The sequence below is a fragment of the Biomphalaria glabrata genome, chromosome 8 (genome assembly GCF_947242115.1).
Source record: "Biomphalaria glabrata chromosome 8, xgBioGlab47.1, whole genome shotgun sequence".
Lineage (NCBI taxonomy): Eukaryota > Metazoa > Mollusca > Gastropoda > Planorbidae > Biomphalaria > Biomphalaria glabrata.
The window spans coordinates 16,193,208-16,214,697 of NC_074718.1; the positions used below are offsets into that span (position 1 = coordinate 16,193,208).

A 21,490-nucleotide genomic window follows, 5' to 3' on the forward strand; every position below is an offset into this window, starting at 1 on the left:
CAAATAACTTATTGAAATAGAATGCAGTGCAATGTGATAGGAAGTTACCAGCAGTTTTTGAGACTTAAGTATGTAAGAATTTTTCATGTCAGAATGAGAAGATAAACTTAATTACTCTTTTTTTTTTGAAAATTTTGAATGAAAGTGTTGATACTGCTTGATTGTTTATTAATTTTTGTTTGTACTGAAGTTGTTATGATCCATATATTAACAACTATTTTTGTATCTATTGTATTAATGTCAAAATGAAAAGAAAATGTTGTTGTTGAGAGTGATTCAGGCAGTCACTAGAATGATTGGTCTCAGTTTGTGGGACATAACCCATTCTAACTCTTATGGGGAGTGAACACAAGAAGAGGAGAGAGTGTAAATGCCATGGCAATCTTCAATGTTTACTTTAGTAGGGATATGCCCTATCCAGATTCAGACAGAGACCCTTGCAGAGTTGATCAATGAGGATAGGTATCTCTGGATATGTAAAGGGACAGTCACAATTCATGAGGATAGGTATCTCTGAACTCTTTGCCTACATAGAATAGCTTTGAGTGTTGATTTAAATGACTTCAATATGTTTTTTTTTACTTTGTCCTCGAGTTCCAGGTGCTCTCATTTTTAACATTTTTTTACTGCATAAAATAAATGTATTAGTTAATTCTCTCAACACAAAATGACTTTTATTAAAGGTGCTCATAACTTAATTTTCTACTTAGCTCCCTTTTTTTTGTTTTGATCAGGTTTATATTTCATCATGACAAGAAGAGATATTAAAGGTTTTATGACTTTTCCCCTGAGACATAAACAAGTATATATATCTATTTTATGTTTGACAGATATGGCTGACCTCATCAACCTGCAAGGGGAGAAAATCAATACAGTAAAGCAAAAGGAGAAGATAACCTGGTAGTTTTAGTGTGTTTTTATTTATGTATTTTCATTGCAGAGGCATTGTGTATAAGTAAAACAAAAAGATTGATCAATGAGATTATTATGAAACAAAATCTTATTTAAATTGTTGATATAAGCAATATATTTTAGCTTTTTTTGTATTGCTGTGACTTTGAAAGCATTTATTTGTATACATTTATATATTTTTTGATATTCTTGATTTTCAAGCAATATTGCAACCTACATGCATATAAAAGCATTATATCAATCAAAATGAGTCTGTGTCTACAATAGTAGAGTGTGTCAAATTGATGATGTTTTTAGAATGTAAACACTATGTTAACAATATAGAACTAAACAAAATAATCCCAATAGTTTTCTACTTGTAGAGCCAGCCTGTGCCATAAAATGTAACTGGTACAAAATACATTCATTCATTACCAATCTACGATCTGTGTTGATATTTTACTGTGTAACATACAAAAAAATATATATGTATACATATATATATATATTGTGTTTATAAAATACCAAAAGAAGTTTTATGTTTTTTTATATTGTATGTATAGTGTGTATATATAAATCAAGACTTATAACTCATAATCTGACAGCTGTTGTGCTCCAATCAAGATTTATAGCATACATGCGAGTCCGCACAGCTGCTCGGCTTTTCAGACGCTCTTTAAAGAACTGGATAACCCTTAAGTAAACCTTTAAAAAATTTATTTACTGGGTAAAATAGTTCTTGAATCTTCTACTTTAAGCGTCTCTATTGCCACTACTTCTAGCATCTCTAAACATGTCATATTTCCTATCTGATTCTATCTACTCTTTTGGTCCTAAGATTACTTCAAAAAAAACTTTTAAATATGTATCCTAACAATATATGTCAGGGACAGCAATTTCAAGAAATGTTATTGATATGCTGCAATTTCTTATTTCTAAATAGTTTATGCACCCAGGTAATTATTATACATAAGACACCTATATATTTTTACTGCGATGTGACAAGCAAATATGGGATGTCTCATCTGATAAGCATAAACCACATAGCTACCTTTCATATCTATGAAGGGACTCATATTCAAATCCCAAGTTGTGCTCAGCTTTGGTTGCTGATCACCTAAAGGCAGTGCATAAACCTTTTACCCCACAGGAACCACTGCTCTCTGGGAAGGCAATGCTAGAGCATGAAAGATGTGTTTTACAAAAGGAATTCAAAAGAAATGTTGACCTAGGAATGTCTCAAAGTTTACATGCAGCTCTTAGGTCCAAAGAAAAGACAAATAACATTTTTGGCATCATAACATCTGTCAGAGTTTAGACTACTAGATTTATATTTCCACACGTCCAACAATCTATTACTCCAAGACACAAGAAACTTGAACAAGAATAAAATAAAAAAAAAACGAAGCATAACCCTCTGCCAAACTAGCAAGCAAAAACCAAAACAAGCAAAATTAAAAAAAAAAAAAGCTTATCTAAAGGGGTAGAACTCTGACCTTAAAACAATATTGATCAATAATGTACAAGCTATTTCCCTCATTCAATATCAACCAAATATTATTAATTGACTACATGAGTACTTTTGTTTATTGATTCATGTTTTGTTAGGTACAATTAATAATTATTTAAAGTATCAAATTGATCGGAGAATACGTGAGGGAGAAATAGCATTAACAATTATTTAAGGGGACTAAACCCAACAAATTTAACCATATCTGTGAATACTAAAGTATTAGTTTCTCTTGTTGGTTAAACAAAATAATTAATTATCAGTAATTAAATGTCAAATTGGATACTTTTTTTTATTGATTCATGTCTAGTTTATTCCATAGAATAATTATGCGAAGTTTCAGTTGATCCGAGAATGGGTATGGGAGAAATAACGTTGTACACACTTTTTACCAGAAAGAGAGTGAGTAAAAATACTTTTTTTTAAACAAAGCTTTTATTAAGTGTATCAATTAGTTTAGATCAGTCATGTAATTAAATTTGTAATAGATCTAGACTAACAATAATAAATCTGTGTGATTAGAAATATTTTTTTACCAATTGTTTTTGTAGCCCAATTTCATGCTTTTAGCTTTCTCAATATGCTATGATTGTATTACTAGTCTGAACCAGTTGTAAAGATGTAGGGGAGAAAGAACGGGGTATCTGGGTGATCGCTTTTTAAACGTGTACAAACTTTTGACCACACTGACAGAGTAAGTTGTTATAACCTTTGTACAAACTACACAGCTGAAACTCTTACATTGAAATTAATTTGGCAGTTCTGGGAAATCTAATGGCTTGAAAGTTAGCAGACGAGTCACATTACGATAACATGAAATAAAAAATCATTTTCAGCAAAACAGAAGCAGATGTTGACTATTACTAAATTTATCTTGTAATGTTTGGTCTTAGTAGATACTAGAGCTTTCAACACATTACACAGTAAGCACACAATAGAAAGTAGACTCACAACAAAAAACAACAACCAAAATTCATTTTATATTAACTTTATATTTTTTAATTTCAACTTATTAGAAAGGCTTCATTCTGTGTAAAGTTCACAAATATCTTTTTTAAAATTCTCCCTTGAGTTACAATTATGATTGGTTGGAGTCACAGATACCATCTTTTTTTTTCTGTATTTGAGTCACTTACTTATATTTCTTAGAGTCTAAAGTACCATCTTTATTCTCTGTGTGTGAGTTTAAAATACCTTATTTATTCTCTTTTCAAGAGTCACTTATATTAAACTATGTCTGATTCTCAAATAATACAGTTTTTGTTTTTTATTTTGAGTCCATAAATACCTTATTTGTTATCTTTGAGTCATAAATAAAAAACTTGAAATTCTTTAAGTATATCATTAAATACTTCTCAGTTTTTGAGACAGAAATCAATTGCTATTATCTGACCTGTTGAATAGGTACCACCAGCACTTTCTCATCTTGAGAACTATTGGACACTGTGCAGCACTTGTCCACATTCTCATGACTATACATTATTTGTGTTTATCCTAGGATTGAGTTGGATTGCAAATGTTACTCATAAAACTAAAATTTTAAAAATTAAAGACATCACATGATAGCTTCATAGTGTTGGCTCATTTTTTTCTTTTTTTTTTGTTCTGATTGTGAAAGACAGTAGACACAGTTTTTATTTCTTCTTCTGGTGTTCTTTGAAGCAATGGTTTCTTTTAATCATAGTGGCTAAAGGTTTGGTGTACTTCCATGTCCCCAATTCATACAGCACTTTCAGACTTTGGTTTTTCTTTTTACACACGGCTGTGTTGTCACAACCTTTGAGTTGACCTGAAATAAAGAATGGTATGTTTAAAGATTGAATGATTGGATGTTCAAGTTTGTTTATTGGTGTCAACGTACAGAGAGAAAGAGATAATACTGTAAGCAGGGGGCAATGTCAGTGACACTACAAGAAAACAAATTGTTTATGGGACACATATTTGAAAAAAAAATAAGAGTAGGACAGAGTCCTCTTTGATCAGATGCAAGGACTAATCATTATTCTAATCATTGTACCATGTGACATTAAACTGAAAGCAGCGGTGGGGAACCTTTTTCTATCGAGGGCGCACTAAACAAACGGTTGGGAGGGGGGGGCGCATATATATACAACTTAGAAAAATAGGATAGCTAACTGCGTGTAGTGTCTGTTCATTCACTTTTATACTGTACTAGTCGACCGGCGGCGTAGCATATGCCGCTATTTTGCAGGGCCGGAATAAGGCCACTGCGACCTATGTGTCCGCAGTGTGCCCCGCAATTTCATAGGACCCGCGCTAATTCTAAGTGAATAAATTATTAAATTAAACCATTTTATAACTTATAACAGATTTCCCGCGGCCTCCTGATTTACCATGAGCTCCTGGGAATCTCCTGAAATTGCAAAATATACGAAAAAGTCCTGGAAATATCCGGAAATTATTCAAATCTTTTGAAAACTCATACAAATCTCTTGAAATATATAGACAAAAATTGTCATTTTCGGCTGTCATTCATATGGAAAACGCCAATCTTACTCGTGATAAAAAAACGGCAAACTAATGAAGAATTACTCGAGGTCAACAATTCTCGTAGATAGATGGAAACATTTGGTAAATCTTGTTTACATTTTGTATTTGTCCCTTTACATTACAGCATTGTTGAACTTAACTGTTTACTCTCGTGCATGATTTTCCGGAAATGTGGAACTAGCTTACTAGTTGTTCTAATAGTGACTGCTCTCAAATAACAGTCAGTCAGCATCGGTCTATTCTTACACTTGTTTATTATTTAAAATACTTGTTGACAGATGTATGGGGACCCAAATAATGCAGCAAAATTTTTTAAAGTGCGGATATACAGTTTCTGGCAGCCATAAAACTCCCGCGGAAGAACTTCTCTTTCCGGTTATAGTTTGCGTCAACGGCATTCAATAATTCATTGGGGGGGGGGGGGGGGGGGCTGTGATGAAGGAAAGTTTCACGTAGAAACAAGATCTATACATACACGAGCATTCACCTCCCTAGAGAACAGTGACCTACCTATTTCTACAGCCGGCTCATGGTTGGGACTCTTTTCTTTCTCCTTGCTGTGAGCGTTACGAGGGAACACATGGTAAACCTTGAAGCTCTTCTGATGGAGCTGCATGTAGTCAATATCAGGCACAGGAAGTTTTCCCTTTGGGCAGCAGGCCGTTTGGACGTCCTCCTGATTTATGCGGAAGAGAGATGGTGATATGGCCCTGGTAAAGAAAGTCTTGTCTGACCTAATCATCCTTTGCCCGTCCATGAGCCAACGCTGTCTGTCCAGGAAGTGCTTAACGCTAGTGAAGCCTTGAAAGGAATAAGGCTGCCACAGCGGAGGTTTGAACGGTGTAGGCGTTTCAGAGTATTTGATGTACGGTTGTTGAGCATTCATTAAAGAAAGAAGATCTTGTGATCTTTGAAAAGAAAACTTGTCAACTGCAGTTGGGTATTCTTGGGGAACAGAAAAACTTTTGACTATTATACGAGAATACGTTTCGGAAATTGAGTCATCGTATTTGATGGTTCTAACGCTGGCGTCTTTGATTACCGTGCTGTTGTTGCACGACGCCCCTTTCTTTGTGCCCCTGCTAACGTTCTGATCACAATCCTTCAACTCTGACGAGTTCTCTGCCTTTTTCAATGCCTCTCGCGCCTTCCATTTGGCAATGCTGTTTAAATTGTCGTTTCTGTTCCTCGTAAAATCTCGTCTCTTTGCAGTGAGAGGTCGATTTCTGAAATGACTTCCGTCTTTTAACTCATTTGAACCTTCATGGTGGGCGTGTGTGTCGGAGAGATCTGATCTTGCTTTGCCCATCAGCTTCAGCATTTCCGGCCGAGGTTTCTCACTTGATGTTGGCTTAACGGGTGGAAGAATGTGCGGGCTTTTAAAATTCAAAGTGGAAATATTATTGGTATTTATTAAAGTGTTCTGATGCAGGTCGTTTAAGTGGGTCTTCGTTGTTTCCCTGTTTGCTGACATACTTAACATCGGAAGGTCATTTTTCATGTTTTGGTTTGTATTATATTTTGCCATTTCATAGTTTACTGCAGACTTTACTGACACTCTGTGCAGATTTTTAAAGCGCAATTTGTTACAATTAGAGTTTCTTAAGATTTCCTTTTTGGTTATGGCTCTTTGCAAGCCAAAAGGTTCATCAGAGCTTTTCGGTTGTTCATGGTTGATTTCTTTTAATTTTGGTAAATGAACATTATTCTTTGACGTCTGCTGCGATTGTGGCGCTTTCGATTTCACCGGGAAATTGGTGTTCTTCTCTTTTAGACTTTTATCATGCCATGTTGTTGTACCCAGTCTTTGATCAGACCAGATAATTATTTTGCTAAACTCTTCAACTGGCAGCTTAGTTGAGATTGTTCTGTCTATTGTTTGAGCAGGCGACAGTTCTCCAAGTGAGTTCTCGTCTGTTTGACTGTTGTTATAATCACTCCTGACCTCTGAGTAGTAGGGAAAAAGAAAGAGAAAAAAAATCATTTATTTAATTGATTTAGACTTACAATTTTCTAGTGCAGTTTAAAATTTTATTTTTTATTTGAAGTTTTAACAGTTTGTCAAGAGCACTAATCCATTCACACCCAGATACGCCTAAACACAAATAGAACACATAAAAAGACAAACACAGATAGCAAGTTAAAAATGAATTTGTTTCTTCATGGTCTAAGCCAGAAAAATAAATCTATTTCGACCCCAAACACTTCACAATTGAGTCCATAAATTTCTCTTTACAAATGGAAAAATATTGCGAAATGTTAATTTTTTTATCTTGATTATTTTCTTATTTTACGCCACATTTTAAAAACTATTTATTTTGACTAGAGCACACATTTATCTATGGAACAACAAGATAGACCTGTTAACTACCTTAGCCTAAGGTCAATGTTAGTCAACAGTCACAAAGAGGAGTGGCTCAACCAATGGGAATCAAGAAACGCAGGCAGAGCCATATACAAAGAAATGATCATGGACAGATTAACTTCCTCCCCCCCCCCCCCCCGCAAAGAGCAATCTATAATCTTTCAACTAAGAACATGACACACACCTCTGTTAAATTACCATCTTAACAAAATACATTCCACACAACTCCCCCTTTGTAGACACTGCGCCCACCTTTATAAAACCGTAAACCATTTCCTCTTTGAATGCTTCTTCCTAATCCACCTTAGGGAGACCCTACTACAACTCCAGCCTAACATCACCAACACCATGTACGGCAGTGCTCAACAACTGAAGAGAACAGCACACTTTTTTTTCCTTGGCACAGTCTGCAAAAGAGCTCACAGCTCAGCAGCAAAAAGCTGGCTAGAAGAAGAAGAAGACATTGTAGCTTCGTTTCTCAAACTGTGGGGCGCGTCCCCCAAGACGCGCACGACATTTTTTTCCGTCTGGAAAGGCAACTTGAAAAAGTTGGATCAACGCTGTTGGCAAACTAAAGTGGAGCTCTTCAAAGTCAAGGTTTAGTTTTCACACGTTCCTTCTGGGATGAAGAGTATTACATCCTAGCCCAGTGTTTCATACACAGGACTATCGTAACGACAGGTCTGAGTGCATCCGGGTACGCTGTTCTGCCTCATCGTGGCACCCGGGTGGAAACAGTTACTTGAGGGGGTAACTAGGCTAAATGAATGGCGAAACATAATTCCCGTGGGGATGCCCACGGGTAGACGAGAGTCCACCTCTTGCACGGGTGGAGTTGCAAAAGAGTCCCCATAAACCTGTCACACATCCATGCGCTGTTCCTCAAGGGACCGTAACATAAATGGCGAGTCCCCCACGGTTAGCTTGGTATAACGAAGGAAAATGGCGGAGGATCCCGGTGTCCTCGGTCTTCGGCCATGTTCAGCCAAGCATGCGACCGGGGCCAAAGGCATTGGAAACAGCAATGCTTTACATAGGCATTGACTCGGGTCTCTCTCAAACAGAACTGTGTTCTCACAGTTTTTTTTTTTTTTTACTGTTTGGCGTCAAACTTAGAGCACGAAGAGCCTTCGGCTCAGCTCTTAAGACGATCAAACGGTCTGAGTGCAAACATTCAAGCTACACTGAGTCAAGATTTCATTTTTTCACATCTTCAATTAAAATATAGTTTATTGAAGGAGACTATTGACAACACTTAAGATATTACACTTACGAACAAAGTCTTCAAGGTCCTCATCTGCTGCCCAGTGGTGCCCATGACCAGGCCCACCTGTCTCCTTATAAAGTCTCGGTGACCGTTTGGTGTAGAGCCCAGCGTGGATGTCCTCTTCGGGTAGGAAGAACATCCTCTCCGATGTTAAGAGCCGGTCAGACCGCCAATTGGACATCATGTCACGATGGTGGATGGAGCTCCCGCTACGTTTGCGGGTCAGCGCACCTTGCGCCATGGAGGAGTAGTAACTGTTTTAGAATAGAAGTGGAGCATTTTCATGGGAGGCCAGGGGCGTAGGAAGTTTCCACACACGTGATTACACATACAAAACATATTTTAAACTGACACGCGCGTTCTTTTAAGAAACTCTCTTGAAATCTAGTTTCTTTAAAATTTAGTAAAAGCTCTTTTCTTTTGATTTCCACTGTTAGAGTCAATGGCTTAGGGACACAATTAAGTGACACAATTAAGGTTGTTAATTTGGCCCACCCTCAAACACTCATATGCTTTCAATGAGACAATTATTCAACGTCTTTCAATCTACTTGTAAAAGTCTGTGTGTGCTAAATATTGGAATGTTTCTTTACTTGCGGTTGTACATGTATCGGATGTTCCTTTAGACTTAAAGATAGTCTACTGTCTAGTCCAAACCTCCCACAGGAAGCGGGGCAGGGCATGAACCCGGACCATTGAGACGACTAAAACGACAGTCCAGCGCGCATACCGCACGACCAGGCAGCCATGTGTGTAGGACTTTAGGTCCATTATTAGATTGTACACTGAGATTAAATTCCTTGATGTGGTTTACAAGAGAGCAACCTTCATACGACTTATGCAATTTGTATAATTAGAAATAGTGCACACAATGAACTAAAACCAATCCTATCATTTGGAAAATAAAAGGAAATAGCATTGAAACTTAAAGGAGTAAGGGTATGTACATGTCTTCATAAAATATCCTCATTTTATTTGAGCCTTTTATAAAATAATGACCTCATTTTCTCATTTTTACTATAAGCTACTAATTCCTCTGGATATATCTACTTAAAATTTTTAAAAGAAAGAGAAAAAATATAAATCATGGGCGTAGCCAGGATTTTTTTCAGAGGGGGGGAGTTTGGGGAGATTTCCCCCCCCCCCCCCAATGTGTATGTATATCATGGGCGTAGCCGGCCCCCCCCCCCCCCGAAATAAAATTCCCCGCGGGGGGATGGGGGGGAGTCGGAATTTAGTGACTGATTTTTTGCTTTCATTTTGTTTATTTTAGGGGAAATTTAATACTAAACCATCACTTGGAAGATTTTGATTTTAAACCCCTCTCCAAAATTTACGATAAACCCCCTCTTCAATATAAAAAAAAAGCCAATTACACACTAAAAATTCTTTGAGCGTAGCCAAGGGGGCTTTTGAGTTTAAACCCCCCTTTAGTAACTTTAGTTGGGGTTTGAAGCTAAAAAATACCTCTTCAATATAAAAAAAAAAGCAAATTACGCACTCAAAATGCTATGAGCGCAGCCAAGCCGATTGGGGGTGTTGAGTTTAAATTTCCCTTTAGAGGGGTTTGATGATAAAATATACCTTTTTCAATACAAAAAAAAAAAAGCAAATTACACACTAAAATTCTTTGAGCGTAGCCAAGTCAATGGGGGCTTTTTTAAAAGTTTAAAACCCCTCCAGATGGTTTTGAGTTTTAAATCCGCCTACAGAGAGTTTTGAGGTTGACAACCTCCCTCTTCAACATTATTCTAAAGTAAACTAAATTTACCTAATTCTAGTAGAGTAGTTAAGGGGGTTTTGCATTTGTTAAAAACAACTCCAGAGATTTTTTTACTTTAAAACCTCCAACAGATGATTTTGACGATAAAACTTCCCTTTTCGATATAAAATCTAAAGCAAACTACATTCACCAAATTCCAAGATCGTAGCCAAGAGAGGTTAAAAATTTCTACCAGTGGCTGGGCTCCATTAATAAAGTCCATTAATAGTCATTTGCCGAAATTGAAAAAGACTAATTGTGGCTCAACTTAATGCATATTCTGTGCATTACAGTGCATTATATTGCTATTAAAAAGTTATATTTCAAAAACCTAATGTGCTATTCTTACTGATTTATACCCTCCCGCGCCGTTCAGCAAATTTGCCGGCAAGCTATTTCCACAAAAATCTGTCACTGGTAATGTCTGAAGCCTCTTCCCACCTGCTCTGAGGACCTCCATGAATGTGTGGCGCCAAGTTGTACTAGAATGTCATCGCAACTCTTATTAAGCGTAATTCATTTTGTCCGGTACTGAAAGCCAAAAAATGGATATTCTGAGGTATCTACAGTGCATTATCCTGCAATTAAAAACTTGTATTTCAAAACCTGTGCTATTCTTACTGACTTAGATCCTACCAGGCCGTTCGGCTCATTGGCTGGCTAGCTGTTTCCACAAAAATCTGTCACTGGCAATGTCTGAAGCCTTTCCCCACCTGTTCTGAGGACCTCTATGAAAGTGTGGCGTAAAGTTGTACTAGGATATTCCTGTTTGCGATTTCCTCGTAATGGCCTACATGTCATTGCAATTCTTATTATGCGTAGTAAAATTTGTCGGAGAACATGTCCGGCAAACCTCATGCGACGCTCTGTCGTAACCTTACTAACAGTTTGGCAAAGGATTTCCTTGATTGAGATCCGATCTCTATAACTATATAACTCTATAACTGACTCCTAAAATCCGTCTTAGACATCTTTGTTGAGCCACATTTAGTCTTTTTCAATTTTGGCAGATGACTATCTACTGCACTTTATTAATGGAGCCCAGCCACTGGGCTACGCTCTTGGAATTAGGTGAATGTAGTTTGCTTTAGATTTTAGATACGCGCATAGAATTTGGTGAGTTTAGTTTGCTTTAGAATAATATTGAAGAGAGAGGTTTTTTCAACCTCAAAACTCACTGTAGGGGGATTTAATCTCAAAACCATCTGGAAGGGTTTTAAACTTAAAAAAAAAGCCCTCTGGAGGAGGCGGTTTCAACTCAAAACCCCCTTGTATCGGCTATTCTCATAGAGTTGTTAGTGTGTAATTTCCTTTTGTTTTATATAGTAGAGGTATTTTTCAGCTTCAAACCCCGCTGAAGGAGGGTTTAAACGCTCTTTGGCTATGCTCATAGCATTTTGAGTGCGTAATTTGCTTTTTTTTATATTGAAGAGGTATTTTTTTTGGTTTTAAACCCCGCTGAAAGGTTGGGGGGGGGGGGGGTTAAACTCAAAACCTCTTTGAGAGTGTAATTTTTCTTTTTTTTTATATTGAAGAGGGGGTTTTTAGCTGCAAACCCCGATGGAGGGGGTTTTAAACACAAAACCCCTCTTGGCTACACTCATAGAATCTGGTGACTGATGTATGGATAGTCTTATATTGAAGTGGGTGTTGTATCGTAAATTTTGGAGGGGGTTTTAAAAAATCAAAACCCCCTTTAGGTATGCCTTGGAATTTGGGAATTATCATTTACATTATTTTCTTAGTTTTTTTAGTTTTTTTTAATAGGTCTAGAAGAAGGGGATTAACTGCAAAACCCCCAACCAGGCTGTTTAAAACTCAAAACCACTTGGCTGCGCTGGGGCAAGTGATGGTTTAGTATAAAAAAATCTCTCTTAAAATAAACAAAATCAATGCAAAAAATCAGTCACTAAATTCCGACCCCTCCTCCTGCGGGGGGGAGGGGGAGGAATTTCGTTGCGGGGGGGGGTTGAACCCCAAACCCCCTGGCTACGCCCATGATATAAATAGATTATTATCACGCAATTGCATGCAAGCGCTAATTAGAAGTCGCTCTCAAATACTATTCATAGTTGTCACATTATTGTAACTGATAATGGAATTTTCAGACAAACAAATTTTAAATTTTACACTTTCTAGGGGGGGGGGGGATTCATTGTAACTCTTTTAAAACAAATTATTAAATACCTTGTATTCAATGAGAGAGAGAGAGAGAGAGAGAGAGAGAGAGAGAGAGAGAGAGAGAGAGAATAGTTTCCGGTGAGATTAATCTCAGCCACTTCATAGCTAGATCTTTGTAGACTAATTTAATGAATACCTGCTATGTGGTCTCTGTTACTCAAGATAGTTACGACCTAATTTTTTTACCTGCTATGTGGTCGCCTGCTCGAAGCTGACCGACATCTCCTCGAGGACGTGGTGTCAGCTTTGATAGGTTTGTTGGTCAATTGGATGGCCATGTTAGGCTCTGTGCCAATGTCCAAGGAGGCCATGTAGACTTTGTTATTATTAGCATACGTCTGTTTGTCTGAGAACTTAAAGAGTCCTCCTCTGCTGACGTCTGGATCTGAAAAATGTTAAATAGAGAAAACATGATTGACTGAGTACTTAGGAATTGGATTGGAATCTAGACAACGATTAAAGAGAGCGAGAGAGACAGAGACAGAGAGAGAGAGACAGAGAGAGACCGAGAGAGAGAGAGAGAGTGAGACAGAGAGAGAGAGACAGAGAGAGACAGACAGAGAGAGACAGAGAGAAAGTGAAAGACATAAAGAGAAGAAAATGTAAACTAAAGCAACCACGTACAAGAACATATCACGGGACTCACTGACCTGCATGAAATTTGGCTTGGAACTGACTCTCTTGAAGTCTGAAAATGGCGGCAACTGTGGAATCTGGCTGAAAAAAACATTTGACATAAAATTGAAGAAGATAACAATAAAAACAAAATAGACTAGGATAGTAGATCTATCATCTAATACAAAATATGTCATATGAAAAAAATAGGTGTATGGATTGCCAGAGTGACCATTGACATCTCCGAGAACATAGTCCTAAGGCTACATTGTAGTTTGGTGTAGAAGCTTAGACTACCTTATTTGTTACAAGAGAATCATAATAACATTTCTAAAAGACTACGAATGATCACATTTTAAGCTATATCCCTGCCAAGGTTACATGGGAGGAAAAAACTAGGCCATAAAAAGGAGGGCAATTAAAAAGACAAAGTAAACTTTCAACTACGCTTACAAATTAAATGATGAAACATGTCAAGCAATCAAAGGATGCAAAACTACCAGATCTATATATAAGCATCACAGTTCGCAGACGAAGCGAAGGAGTAGTTTGTCATTCACGCAGATTGAAGACCTGGACACTGAATAGGAAAACTGCTCAAGCAATTTTTCTAGAAATTTGGCAGCTTATGGATATCTTTGGAAAAAAAACAACTACCTAATTGGACACACACTAAAAACTTTAGTTTGACTGTTATAATCTTTCCAAATATAATAATCTTAAAATAAATTTGGCTTACGTTTTTTTTATATTTTGAACACACTTTAGCGGGCATTGCCTCGCTCGACTGAATCAAGAGTTGAACAATTCAATAGACTTACATAAAATAGTTTACGGCCGTCTTACGTAGAACTCATGAGCTGGACTGTTAATAGAACTTGACTTAGCAGAGCTCACTGGAGAGACTTCGTGCAATAATGAATCATTAGAAGAAACAAATAGAGTGAGAAATTCTACATCACCAACAGCTTCATGAAGAAGGAACTGATTGTAAACAAATGTTTGTTGTTTCAGAAGAAACATTCACAGGTTTCGTTGTTCGTGAAGAATGTACTTATCACCCTGGACCTGCAAATGTTGTACGCTGCAGAACTGGTCAAACCACTGACGATTGTTCAAATATATACGCCATTCCTTTAGTCATTGCATGCATGAATAACATTATGCTTGAGTTTGTTTCAGCCAGTAACTATGAGATAAACAATTCTATTTCTGGATAGCATGCTATTGCTTTCAAGAACAGAATGTAAAGTCGGAAAATTCTCACAATTATTTTTTCTTTCGGACTTCAGTAATCAACATCTTGTCAAATTTAGAATTTAATCTTTTTTTCCAAATAAGACAGATTATATGTCAGAAATAAAATGACTATTGGAACGTGAGATGTGAGATCACTCAGAGAGGAAGGAAACAATGAAGGAACTGAACAGAATCTGTTTCAAAATCATTGAAATGCTCTGGAAAAGCATTGGCGAAATAACAAATAAACAACCGAAGTGGGTCATAAACTGTACTACAGTGGACTGCAAGATGTGCACTAACCAGGTGTGGGGTTTCTTGTACACAGGAACTACAGCAACTGTGTTGAAAACTGCTACCTAATATCAAGTCAACTTATTTGCTTACGGTTGCCACGTTGTACAGACCTGTGACGTGGCAACGAGCTATTGGTCTCTATCACCCACAGGTTGTGACGTTGTACAGACCTGTGACGTGGCAACGAGCTATTGGTCTCTATCACCCACAGGTTGTGACGTTGCAGGTCAGTGTTCAGGCCTTCTATAACGCTTGGTCTCAATCAGCCTCATAAGTATTCTAAGGAAGAAGGGCGACAGATCATGTGTGGCGCCCTAACGGTTCAACAGACTGAAGGATTGGTAAAGGTGATGGTGACTGTCTATGAACAAAAAAGGCTTATGTATCTCCCCTGTCATCACCATTGATAATAAACTCACCTGAAGATTAGGATTGTCTCTCAATACCCATATAGCCGCATGCAGCCTAGAGTTCTCGTCCTTTAGACGCATATTTTCCAATTGGGCGTCATGGATATTTGTGTGGGAGACGAAACCAGATGGGTAACGCAGGAGCATCAGCTGGTGAGTGTCTGGAACAATGACGTGGTCAAGTTATTGTGTGGAATATAAAATTATTCCGAACAGTATGGTTTCTATTTCTTATACAAATAAGCTCTTAAAACCGACTTGAAGAAATGTATTCGTTTACTCCTTGAGCTTACTTCAAATGGCTAAGTGTACAATATATGCTAAAAAGTTTTACATTATAAAGTGGTGTAAAACATGAGAATGTGTCTCAGTTTATCGTCGGAGAATCTTGTTTTAATGTTTGGTAAATAACCCCCAAGCTGATAACCTAATTGGTCCATAAGCTATAACATGCTAAATATTACCTTCTAAAAGGGCAGAAGGAAAAAGGCCATTACGAGGAGTCAAGTAGATTTAAATCTAAACGGCGCAGGACGTCATTGAAAAGCCATACACCAATACAAAAAGTAAAAAAAAAAAAATGAAATGTATGCTTCTTCATTGTCAGAAGAATGTTCTATTAAAATGGGACAAATGCTTCTATTTAATGTATTTTTTAATGAAAAAATCAATGGGAAAAAAGGGAAGTGATATTGAACTCGCCGAGGAATGACTCACTGTCTCTTAGACTGAACTCCCATCGAAACGAGACTAGATACTCGCTGTATCTCAAACTGAACTCACCTGGGAACGAAACTAGATACTCGCTGTAATTTAAACTGAACTCACCTGGGAACGAAACTAGATACTCGCTGTAATTTAAACTGAACTCACCTGGGAACGAAACTAGATACTCGCTGTAATTTAAACTGAACTCAGCTGGGAACGAAAGTAGATACTCGCTGTAATTTAAACTGAACTCACCTGGGAACGAAACTAGATACTCGCTGTAATTTAAACTGAACTCACCTGGGAACGAAACTAGATACTCGCTGTAATTTAAACTGAACTCACCTGGGAACGAAACTAGATACTCGCTGTAATTTAAACTGAACTCACCTGGGAACGAAACTAGATACTCGCTGTAATTTAAACTGAACTTACCTGGGAATGAGACTAGATACTCGCTATCTCTCAGACTGAACACCAAGTTGATGGCACTCTGACAGCTCATGGACGGGTCACTCCTGATCAAGGTAAGGCAGTCCCACAGCCTCAAGTTGTCCATATACACACGCCGGTTGTCCTCCCACAGGTTCATGGAACTATTGGCGGTGCCGCCGCGGAACATGGCGCCTAGCTCTGCTTGATGCTGTTGGGAATCCCTCGCTACGGCGCCCTCCATGGTTGGCCCACCTTTAGCGCCCCCAATCCAGTTAAAATAGCCAGTGGTCAAGTAGGACATTGTTGACCAAGTGACCGCTAGTCTGTGTTGATCTCCTTTGAAAACAAGGCACTGGTTGTAATTTTATAAAGCAAGTAGCCACTCATGCTTTGGAATGGACGGCGACACACACTTTGGAATGGACGGCGACACACACATTGGAATGGACGGCGACACACACTCTGGAAAGGACGGCGACGCACACTTTGTAATGGACGGCGACACACACTTTGTAATTGACGCCGACACACATTCTGGAAATGACGGCGACACATACTATGGAAAGGACGGCGACACACACTTTGGAATGGACGGCGCCACACACTTTGGAATGGACGGCGACACACACTTTGGAAAGGACGGCGACACACACTTTGGAATGGACGGCGACACACACTTTGGAATGGACGGCGACACACACTTTGTAATGGACGGCGACACACACTTTGTAATTGACGCCGACACACACTCTGGAAATGACGGCGACACATACTATGGAAAGGACGGCGACACACACTTTGGAAAGGACGGCGACACACACTTTAGAATGGACGGCGACACGTTAAAAAACCCGTTATAAATTGTTGAAAAGTAGACATATCATGAAAAATATCAATTGTTAATCTTTGCCAAAATCGAAGATGTTTTGGCCCAACTTTACGAAAATAATCCATGAATCGGAAATGTGAAAATTTTCCCTTCCTTACAAGTACATCTTCCAGTCACGTGATCTAAGTGAGTCAACCAATGAGAATTTACTTTATTTGTAACATTTTTTGTGAAATGTTTGACATGTTTCGGGTGTTCATTCAGAGTTGAAGATAATTTATTTCCTAGTCCAAACCTCCCGCAGGACGACGGGGAATTGGAGCGGGCATGGTTTGAACCCGGGACCATCGATAAGTCCGAACGACAGTCTAGCGCGCAAACCGCACGACCAGTTGACCATTTGGGGGAATAGGTAGGGGGTGTGTGAAAGGGACATCAAGGTGGATTTGTACGTAATTGTTTTTTAAAAGCATTTAAAACCAAAAAAAAAAGTGTGTGTGTGTGGGGGGGTGGAACGAACTGAATTCGAACTCGTGGCTCACGCCTCCTCTGGCCGAGGTGCTAACCACTCTGGTAGCTATAGAAGATTGTATAGTTATATATTGTTTGTTTTAATTTAGAGCGGCGACCTATAAAGAAGGATGATTCACCTTAGACCACCACTTCAGTCAGGTACCATTTCTTTCCCTTGTTCGAGATACCAGACAAAATTATTAATTACGAATAGCTAATTGTTGTTGTTTTTTAAAATTGATTCTTGTGTTGTCAAGTAAAAGAAATAATTGTGGAAAATTTCAGCTTCATCCGAAATTGGGTGTCAGAGAAATAACTTGTAGGCCTACAATCTTTTTACCAGACAGACAGACAGACAAAATTGCAGTCACCAAATTCAATGATCACAGCTTAGGAGGATTTTGAAGGTAAAACGCATCAACTAAAAAAACTGTAAAGTTTTAGGGTTAGGGAATTCTTCTCTAATAAAAAACTAAAACAGAAGTACGGTAAGGTGGGTTTTAAGGTTAAACCTTCTACTATATCAAAACAACAACAACAAAATCCATAAGCATTGTCTGGAAGGTTTTTGGTAAAATTATAGTCACCGAATTCCAATGACGCAGCCCAAGTCCACAATTGTTGCGAGTAAGGGGTTGAGGTTCCAAACCTTCCACCAAAAAAAGTCACCGGGCTCCATTATTATAGTAAATCTATGAAAATTTCAAGCAACTGTCTGAGCGAAATACTGTCCCCTAATTTCAGGAGGGAGGCTCAAGCCTTCCACCCTAAACTAAATCAAAACCATAGTGACCACATGAGGGTAGCGATGGGGGATTTTGATTTTTCAACCTCTCCCCCACCCCACTGCCCCCAAAATATGAAAAAGAACTATTTCACACTTTGATCTGTCTTCTCACCAGTTGTTGGAATGAATTAATTAAAAAGTAAAGATACGAAAATTCAAGTCAGTTTAAAAAAAACAACTAAAAGCAAACTACAGTAATTTGAGCTTCATATCTTCCCAAATAAATGATTTCACATATTGATCTGTTTTTCTATTAGTACCTGGGCACCATTAATAAAGTGCACTGATTAGCAGATTTGATTTTTGACCCGCAATTTTAAAAATATTTTTGTTTAGAATAGCAGGATATTGTGCCATTCACCGGAATATTACTATTTGCTGTGCCATACACCTGGGTGAAGAAAGCGATGAAGGTGAAGACAAATTTAGAAGACAACAATGATCCAACAAACTAAAGATCTACCATTCGCAACCTCCCTGAACAAAAGGATCATTGGCGCGCCCCCCAAACTACACCATAGCCTCGAACTTTTTATGAACTTTTGTGGACATCAAATAAGCCTACTAATCCATTGACATGTTAGGTTTTGATTTTGACATTTTTACTAGAGATATAACACGATTTAATCTACTTTGCCAATATTAATATGTTAGACCAACTCTCATCAAAACATCTGAAGATTAGCCTAGAATTTAGACTATCGTTTATATTTTAGAATTTTCGTTTATATCCAGGGGCGAACTGGCTATATGGGCAATCAGACATATGTCCGGTGGGCCGGTACCCAAATGGGCCGGTAGGGCACCGAAGGGCCACATGGATGCCACTATGGTACCTATCAAAGTGTTAAAGGTTTGATACTATTCTCTTCTAGAAAGGCCCCTCTGAACTTAATGTTGAAAAACAAATCTTGCACAGACTGTACTACAGTGTCATAGCGCCTACTAGTTTAATTGAACATTTTCCGAAATAATGCAATAGCCTTCATCCGTAGACAGTGCCACTAGTTGGCTTCATCCTTTTAGGGCCTACTTACTAAGCGATTCAAAATTAACATAAGATTTTTATTTCTTATAGCCTAAAGATATAGAGGTCACTGTAATCATGATTTCGAGGACAGCTAGACCTAGAATTGGAGGCCCATCATATGATATAGAACTTGTGTGCCGAATTGTAGGCCTATAGAAAGGTCCGGGCCGATCTTGACACCCAGTCCGCCCCTGTTTATATCTAAACCTGATCACTTGATTTACATTGTCTGTTGATCTACTAGATCTATACATAATATTGTACCAGATTATATTCAAAATATTGTGTTTGCAGTAGTTGATTACATTGTCTATTAATCTACTAGATCTATACTGTACTACTGTACCAGATTACATTGTCTATTAATCTACTAGATCTATACTGTACCAGATTACATTGTGTTTGCAGTAGTTGATTACATTGTCTATAGACTCTACTCTCTTAGCTTACAGTTCCCATAGTTTTTCAAAATAAAAAAAAAGAAGATAAATAAACAAAAAAATTAAGCAGACACTTGTCTAAATAAAATCTGATGAGCTATTTTTTCTTATCCTTATTTCAAAGAAATGTGCGTTCAACATAACTATTTGGTGTGAAATTTGAAATTCAAATACATGAATGCGTCCAATTTTATATTGTTCAAAACACATATCCCACTATTCTAAATTTAAACCATTTTAAATCACAGCCCCACAGTCTTCTAAAAATTGACTGCATACTATTCTAAAAGCCAACGCCTATCCTGTTAGTCTAAATAGCCGACTTACACAATATTATTAAATAGCAGGCCTAGGCCTGGGCTAGCGAGAATTAAGTAGCCTACTCGTAATGCTACCGTGCACCACAGTCAGTGACTTAGGGGCTAGAGTTGCCTAAGTAACCAGACAACATAACAAATATCTAAAACTAACCTAAACTAATAAAAAATAAAATAAATATTAATGTAGGCTACACAAAACAAAACATAAAACTTATGTAGCAAAAGCAGACAAAAAGAATAAACAAGGTTACAACCATAGTTTGTGTGAAAACACAAACTCAGAATCGGTCTCCGAAGTGGTCCACTCCCGGAGGTCCTGTGTTCGAATCCTGGAAGACTGGGATTTTTTATTTCGGGCTCTTTGGGTGACTCTTAGTCCAGCCAGCTCTAATGGCTACCTGACATTAGTTGGGGAAAAGAAACAGATGACCTTTACATCATCTGCCCCATAGATCGCACGGTCTGAAAGGGGATCTTTCCTACAGGGAACAGTAGCCCTAACAGGAAAAAGAAGAAAAGGCAGACAACATGGGAAGACATCAGAGTGGACAGGCCAGTCACTGGAAGAGTTTCTACTTTAAGAGGAAAACGACTAAGTGGAATTAAAGAATTTGTTTCTATTTGAAATATTTTCAGCAGTAGACGCCTAGACTGGCTTGTACATGCCCACAGAATACTACAGGGTTGACTTTCTAAAGAAATATTTATGGTGACATTAGCTGTTTAGAATTGATACCAACAATTGGCAGAAAGAAGCACACGATGTATCCACATGGAGGACAAGTACAAAGGAATGGTCCTGGATTGCACAGAAGTAGAGAGAAGGCTGAAACACTGCAGTCTGTCGGATGTTTTTATGTACCCTAGAAAAGTTATTCCTGCAGTTAGTGGAAAATAGTAGAAACACCCTCCCCCACTTTGTCAGCTAGGGGATCTGGGAGCTTCGACAAGCATTATTTCCGGTACTTGAAACTAAAAAAAAATGCATTTTCTAAGGTATTTATAGAAAATTATACTGCTACTCTTCTATTAAAAAATTGTAAGTCAAAGGTCAAATCTGCCATTCACTGCACTTTATTAATGATGCCCAGCGACTGGTAGGAATTGTTACTATATTTGTGCTTTAGTTTACTATTGAAGAGAGCAGGTTAACCAAAAATTCCTTTATGGCTACTCTTATGGATTTTAGTGACTAACATTTTTCTTTGTATTGTAAGAGGAGTTTAAACCTCAAAACCTCCCATTGGCTGCGCTCATCGAATTTGTTGACTGTATTTTTTTATTGGAGAAGTTTCAACTTCAAAACTCTCTTGGTTATGCTCATGCATTATTTAAAGAATTTAATAAAAAAACAAAAAAAAAACAACAAACAAACAAACA

The 21,490-nt window shown here is 37.9% G+C and overlaps 2 protein-coding genes across 7 annotated transcripts in view; one reads left to right on the forward strand and one right to left on the reverse strand.

Annotated features, from left to right (window-relative positions):
• The window catches only part of LOC106060051 (coiled-coil domain-containing protein 158-like), a 33,374-nt gene extending 30,994 nt beyond the window's left edge, over positions 1-2,380 (forward strand). For all 3 annotated transcript variants that reach the window (XM_056038829.1, XM_056038827.1, XM_056038828.1), the window contains one exon: positions 831-2,380. In XM_056038829.1, coding sequence (XP_055894804.1) covers positions 831-904 — 74 coding nt within the window. In that variant the 3' untranslated portion in view covers positions 905-2,380. The remainder of the gene's footprint in view (positions 1-830) is intronic.
• Positions 2,381-3,373: 993 nt separating this feature from the next.
• Positions 3,374-20,253, reverse strand: LOC106060050 (uncharacterized). 4 transcript variants are annotated; one of them, XM_056038833.1, is made up of 8 exons: positions 20,118-20,253; positions 16,192-16,527; positions 15,058-15,209; positions 13,138-13,204; positions 12,674-12,872; positions 8,551-8,798; positions 5,423-6,859; positions 3,374-4,190 (listed from the first exon to the last, which is right to left on the reverse strand). In XM_056038833.1, the coding sequence occupies exons 2-8, from the start codon at positions 16,490-16,492 to the stop codon at positions 4,036-4,038; spliced, it is 2,559 nt and encodes an 852-aa protein (XP_055894808.1). In that variant the 5' UTR covers positions 16,493-16,527; positions 20,118-20,253; the 3' UTR covers positions 3,374-4,035. The 4 variants fall into 4 exon arrangements, with proteins under 4 accessions (XP_055894808.1, XP_055894807.1, XP_055894806.1 ...); XM_056038832.1 differs by lacking the exon at positions 20,118-20,253 and adding an exon at positions 19,746-20,025; XM_056038831.1 differs by lacking the exon at positions 20,118-20,253 and adding an exon at positions 19,697-20,025.
• Between the last annotated feature and the right edge of the window lie 1,237 nt (positions 20,254-21,490).

Excerpts from the sequence above, each read along its gene's own strand:
- LOC106060050 (XM_056038833.1), bottom strand. The coding sequence starts at position 16,492 with ATGTCCTACTTGACCACTGGCTATTTTAACTGGATTGGGGGCGCTAAA. Across the intron at positions 15,210-16,191 it reads GTATCTAGTCTCATTCCCAG|ACACTCACCAGCTGATGCTC; the intron begins GTAAGTTCAGTT and ends TCATTGTTCCAG. Across the intron at positions 8,799-12,673 it reads AGCAGGCGACCACATAGCAG|TTACTACTCCTCCATGGCGC; the intron begins GTAAAAAAATTA and ends ATTCTAAAACAG.